The 6000-nt window shown below is 51.6% G+C and overlaps 1 protein-coding gene and 1 long non-coding RNA gene across 10 annotated transcripts in view; one reads left to right on the top strand and one right to left on the bottom strand.

The window, feature by feature from the left end:
* The window catches only part of LOC103668630, a 16901-nt gene extending 14682 nt beyond the window's left edge, over nt 1-2219 (top strand). For 7 of the 9 annotated variants that reach the window (XR_005836056.1, XR_005836057.1, XR_005836049.1 and 4 more), the window contains 3 exons: nt 83-179; nt 350-503; nt 984-1101. This is a non-coding gene — a long non-coding RNA (uncharacterized LOC103668630). Of the gene's footprint in view, nt 1-82; nt 180-349; nt 504-983; nt 1102-2177 lie in introns of those variants that run through there. The other 2 variants (XR_005836055.1, XR_005836053.1) reach the window with 2 other exon arrangements.
* ABCC6 (ATP binding cassette subfamily C member 6) overlaps nt 1-5970 on the bottom strand; it is a 56676-nt gene extending 50706 nt beyond the window's left edge. Inside the window, exons 1-4 of the mRNA XM_040635281.1 lie at nt 4427-5970; nt 3158-3340; nt 1334-1459; nt 1072-1200 (exon numbers count right to left, since the gene is read on the bottom strand). Of these exons, the coding sequence (XP_040491215.1) occupies nt 1072-1200; nt 1334-1459; nt 3158-3340; nt 4427-4462 (474 nt within the window). The 5' untranslated portion in view covers nt 4463-5970. The remainder of the gene's footprint in view (nt 1-1071; nt 1201-1333; nt 1460-3157; nt 3341-4426) is intronic.
* Nucleotides 5971-6000: the final 30 nt, after the last annotated feature.

Raw genomic sequence — 6000 nt, 5'->3', positions numbered from 1 at the left:
CCCCCCCCCCCCCCCCGTCTCTTCTTGCCCACTGTGTCCTGAGGGTGAGAAACCCTGGCCTAGGCTACTTTTCTCTTTGCAGATAAAAGGATCCATGTGTCCCTTCACATGCAAATGTGCCTTTGCAGGACAGTTAACAGAATGGTGGGCGGGGATGCAGAATGAGCACATTCTGGCGGGTGAGCGCGTGGGTGAGGATAAGGGAGAAGGAGGGGAAATGTGCACGCACGGACAGAAAGAGTGTGTGCAGGTGTGTTTTGGAGGAGGCCACAGGAGGGGGGCAATGCCAGGCTCCTTACTGCGTCCGCTTTCCTTGGAACGTAACTTCCACCCACTCTTCCCGCACTAGGAACCTTTGCAAGAACACACACTTGAAAGAGTAACGTGTCGTGGAGACCATCTGGACGTAGATGTGACTGAACCCCATTAAGGCCTCTATACTCGAAGGTTCTGGAAGGCAGGTGCAGAGATCTACTTCTCTTGCAGCACCTGGGACAAGCCTCGTAAGTCCTCTTGCTCACTAACCCTGCCCCTTACCATCTGGAGCGCCCTGCCCTGTGTACAGGGCCACTTTCAGATTTCAACGGGGACACTCCCACGGTTGTGAATCAACAGTGTGCCAGTGCCCGGGGCGGGGGGCGGAGGGGGCATGTGGGAGGATGTGGGAATGGATGTGCAGCGTGGGAATGTGGGACACACATGCCTGAGTCACGTGGGAGTTTGAAGACACGGACACACTGGCTGGCAGCAAGTGTGGACGGCTGTGTGCAGGTGTGTGGGTCTTAGTCTGTGGTTGTGTGATGCACAAAGGGGGGCAAAACAGGTGTGTGTTGGGGGTGCAAGTAAAGTGTGTGACGTGCGCGTGTCAGGCAGTGGGAATTTGTGTCCATGAAAAATGTATGGGAGGATGTGTGCACCTGTGTGAGGGAGTGCATTGATGCATTGCTGGAGTTTAAGCAACTGTGGTGTATGTCTCTGTGTAGACAATAAGTCGTGTGTGGAAAGGCGAGGAGGAAGGACGGGACACAAGGCTTGAAACTGGCATATCGGTCCCCCCGGGCCTCCACTTACCCCTTGCAAGGCCAGCTGCGCGGCACTGGTAGCTGGCAAGGGAAAGCAGAGCAGCCAGTATCCAAACAGCACCCCCGATGCCCGGACGCCCTTCTTCCTCTCCATGTGGATCAGGAACATGGCGAAGGTCTGGACAGGAGAGTCAGGATGGGCCCCTTAAAGTGGTGAGGGAGAAGAGGAGCCCCGCTCTGCCCCACGCCCTCCACCAGGGCGGGAAAAGCCATGGCCAGAAGCAAGCCCAACAAGCCTGGGTCATGATTACCATCGTAGTGAGCCACACGGTGGGATGAATGAGGAATTCCGGGGCCTGGGGCATTCCCCGCTGGATTCTCCAGAGAGCCACAGACACACCGGAGGCACACAGGATTATGAGGGCGAGCCCGAGCACCTGGGAAACAGGCTTAGATCAGGCTGGTGGGCAAGAAGAAAGGCGATGGCGAACTGGACAGTGACCCTGTGCCCATCTGGACAGCAGCTCTGGATGAGGGACCTGTTAGGGTATCAGTGTTATAATTTAACAGTGCCGGTGTAGAGATGCCTCGGGAAAAGCAGTAGGGCTGCTGCAGATGGATCTTGACCTGTAAGTGTCCATAAATAATGTGCCACAGGGGCCTGAGCCAACCCAGTGTTTCTTGGGTACGCCAGAGTGCACTGGAGAGACGCCTTAAGTATAGAGAAGTGGCATGAAACGACATTCACTCAGCAGGTGAATAAGGTCCACTCTCTTCAAGTCCCTTTTGAACCCTCCTATTAAATCAAGGAGAAACTCTCTGTTGGGACTGGTACGCCCCTAGACCCTTCTCTAAGATGCGGTGGTCTCTTTTGAACGAGAGAATGTGACACAGTGCACGCAGACGAGAGAGAAGATGGGACCTGGGCGCATTGAAGAAACAATGAATCACAGAACACGACATCAAAAACTAATGATGTACTGTGTAGTGACTAACATAACATTTGGAAAAAAAAAAAAACTACTGCAAGCACCTCAGTTAGTGTAAAGCAGGGCTCAAACTACTACCGGCAGGCTGAGTTTGACTAGCTGCCTGTCTTGGTATCACCTGTGAGCTAAGAATGGTTTTGACATGTTTCTTTTTTTTTTTTTTAAGTAGGCTCCACGCTCAGCGTGGAGCCCAATGCAGGGCTTGAACTCACGACCCTGAGATCAAGACCTGAGCTGCGATCAAGAGTTGGAGGTTTAACCGACTGGGCCACCCAGGTGCCCCTGGTTTTGACATTTTTCTATCATTGAACAAAACTCAAAAAAAAGTATACTATGTCATGACGTGAAAATTATATGAAATTCAAATTTCAGTGACTATCGATAAAATGTGACTTGAGACACAGTGATGTCTACTCATTCAGTGTTGTCTGTAGCCGCTTTCCTGCTGCAGAATAGTTGGGGTGGAGACCACAAGACCCTCAAAGCCTCAAATATACTATCTGGCCTTTCAGGAAGAGTGTGGCAACCACTTGACAAGTGTTCAGCAATAGGACAAAAATTGACAAGGTGTCACAGGAATAAATGAACCTTGAAGGACATTCTTGTAGAAGTCTGGAGAAGGGGGCAGATGACCAGAAAGGCTCACAGGTGGAATGCCAGTGTTTTTGTAACACGCAAAGACAAATACATAACAATTTTAAGACCTGGTTTTTAGAACTCCCAGTGGAGAAGCATAAAAATCAACGCATGACTGTTAAAAAACTGAAAAAGTTCACCCCAGCGCAATCCTCAGATCACCTCGTGGACCCCAGGAGGAGACACTGCACACTTCGGGGCAATGCCAGGCTATGGTATTCATAAACTGGCCAGGAACGTACGAGGGTCCGGATGCGTGTGTCTGCAGACGCATGGATTTTATGATCACGAAATCTGTCTGGGGCAGATCTTGTTCCACAGAGATTTGCCTCCGTAGCCTTAGGAATATTGCTGTGTTTGACGAACAGGTTCCCTTCTTGTCCCCACACTGCGTGCTCCTTGAAAGGAGGAATGTCCACTTCTGGGGGCTTTCAGCCCGGTGCCAGCCCACTCCCCTCCCCCCACCTCCCACCCCCTGTCTGCTTCCAGGCTCCCAGAGGCAGCAGTTACCAGTTTGGCCTTGAAGAGCAGGGACACCCGGAGGTAGCCTTGGCCATGGCGGTGGAGGCAGAGGAGGTAGATGGGGCCAAGGACCCAGAGGTACATCGGGGGCACCCAGACCCCTGCCGTTCTCAGGAAGCACACGTTCAGGAGGTGGACAGCAGTGGGCTCAGGCTCCGTCCAGTTCCAGACCTGAGGGAACACCGGGGTCCCCCTTGTGATGGTACAACGCAGGGGTCCCAAACCCACCTGAGTAGGAGGCAAGGCAACCTACTGGACTCCTTTTTTTTTTTTTTTAAGATTTGATTTATTTATTTCACAGAGAGAGACCGCAAGCAGGCAGAGCAGCAGGCGGTGGGAAAGGGAGAAGCAGGCTTCCTGCTGAGCTGAGCAGAGAGCCTGACTCAGGGCTCCATCCCAGGACTCTGGGATCATGACTTGAGCCAAAGGCAGATGCTTAACCAACTGAGCCACCCAGGCACCCCAAACTTTTGGACTCCTAACGTTGATGTGAAAAACTCCAAGCACTGTTTAGAATACCTTGAAATTCTCAACTCCTTTAATGCTAATAACATCAACGCCAAGAAGTAGAGGCAGTGATCAATACTGCACTGCAATTACCAATACAAAATCAATACTGATTTTGCATAGAAGGAAGTGGAGGACCAGAAAGTGAATAGCTTGGGTGATTGTCATCCAGCTGGAAAGGGAGGGGCCCATTATCTTTCTTGACTGTTCCTCACTTCACCACTGGCCAACACTGTGAACTTCAACTTCCCTGTGCCTCAGTTTCCTTCCCTGCAAAGGGGAGGGGCGGTGTGAAGAGATTCTACCTCTAAGGGTTGCATTCTAAAGCACAAAATAAGCCCTCAATTAACATCAACTATTATTAAGGCCTTAACTATCTGGCCCCTGAAATCCTGGGGGCTGGCGACTCTCATTCCCTCCCCCTGAACGTCACTCCCCAGAGTCCTTTGCTAAGAGCCAGGATGAAAGAGGAAGCCAGCCAGAGAGGCCGGGGGGTGGGGGTGGGGTGGGGGGGGTGTCCTGAGGCTTTATGCAAATACAGGTCAAAGGCCACCGGCAGATGGGAGGTCTGGACGCCCCATTAGCGGTGCTGGGGGGTGGGGCGGGATATGTTAAACGGGTCGCCCTCCCATGCTGTTCTTATGGCTGGGAATTTGGGGGTCTCTCCCCTCCCCAGTATCGCCGCCTGAGAGAGCTGTCGGAGAGATCTACCCAGCCTGGAAAAAGAGTGGGGCAGGAGGGGGCACTTACCTCCTGTCCCACACAGGGCTCTGCAGGCGCAGCCATGGCGCGCCCGCGTTGCCCTTCCGTCTGTCCGCCCCGCGGTCTGTCCGTCGGTCTTTGGGTAGCCTCCTCCGCCAAGCTCCGGGTCCTGGAAGGGGCGGGGACTGGTATGCTCGGCTGAGATTTGAGCCCGGGGATTGCCAAACCCAGGGCAAGGTCCAGCCGCGGGGCAGAGGTGGGGCGAGTAGGGGTGAGAAGAGGCGATTGGAGGGGGCGCTCTGGCTGGCCCGAGCGGGCACTGGGGGAGGGGATTCTGGAGCCCCAGAAAATGCAGTGACATCCCCGTAAAGCCCTCCAGCAACACTTGTCTGCAGGGTGGTGGGAAGATTTTCAGATCACTAATAAAGAGTTTAGCACCGTGTCTAGCACACAGTAAATGTTCAATAAAAACTAGCGATTATTAGCATTAGTATTGTTATTTCATGCATAGGTTACTAAGCAGGGGTTCACAGTGCCATATCAGAAATATAATATGGAAAGATGGGAGCTACATGCTAAACGAAAAAAAGAAATTATAATACAAAATAGGCTATGGTATTTTTGCAAAAAAAAAAAGTATACGCTTATGTTGGGGAAAGTAGTGAAGGAAGTCAAATCTTTGCCTTCCTCTCCTGGGTCCTAAAGCAAAGTGTGTTTTCCTTCTTTCTGCCACAAACATGCATTCCCTTCACAATGGAAATGAAAAGACAGCTTTTTCAGACAAACCTGGTACTCAGTTTGGACAAAGCAGTAAAACCATCTGCACTCCCCACGCTGCCCGGTCTCTTCTCTGCAGGTTTTTACCCTTGTCCTCCTTCATGCCCTCCACCGTGTGGGCTCCCCTTTTGGGTTTCCTAACCCTGGTCTGAGGCCCAAGTCAGTGTGCCTTTCAGCTGTCCTCCTGGCTGGGTCTTCTGGAAGAGCAGGGACACAAAGTACAAACTCAGTTTTGAAGCTGAGTGTGGCAGGTCCGCTGTTTACATTTATAAGTTAAGTCTTTATTTGAGATGATTTTGGTGGAGGGTGATGGAAATTAGGGGGAGGCTCGAGCCCTCTCTCTCTGGGATCCTGCCCCCAAATGGCATTGCCACAGTCCTAGTGCTTTATTTTATTGTATATTTGAAGAGGAATTCGAGGGGAATGGTGGAAATTTTAGGCAAACATTTAGGAAGTGAGGAAGAACATAGAGGAAATCAGTTGGGTGAGCCAAAAACAGAACTCAGGCATCCCAAAGCCTACTTTCCATTCTCTGGACAGTACATGGCTGTGTGCAGAGCCCTAGGCAAGTCCCTTCACACTCCCCCCTTCCTTGTTTCCTATTCTGTAAGGTAAGAAATTTCCACAGGCCAGCATTTCCTAATTCGCGGCTTTCAACCTCCTGGGGATTTGCCAAGACAAGCCAGGGATTCATGCTAGGGAGAAGAAGGGGCACTTGTTCCAATTATACTTATAAATAACAAACCCCAGGAGTGCCTGGGTGGCTCAGTTGGGTAAGTGTCTGACTCTTGATTTCAGCTCAGGTCATGATCTCAGGGTCATGAGATCAAGCCCCACATTGGGCT

This window comes from Ursus maritimus, unplaced genomic scaffold, assembly GCF_017311325.1.
Source record: "Ursus maritimus isolate PB19 unplaced genomic scaffold, ASM1731132v1 scaffold_2, whole genome shotgun sequence".
Taxonomy (NCBI): Eukaryota; Metazoa; Chordata; class Mammalia; order Carnivora; family Ursidae; genus Ursus; species Ursus maritimus.
This window is presented reverse-complemented; position numbering and strand designations above follow the sequence as displayed.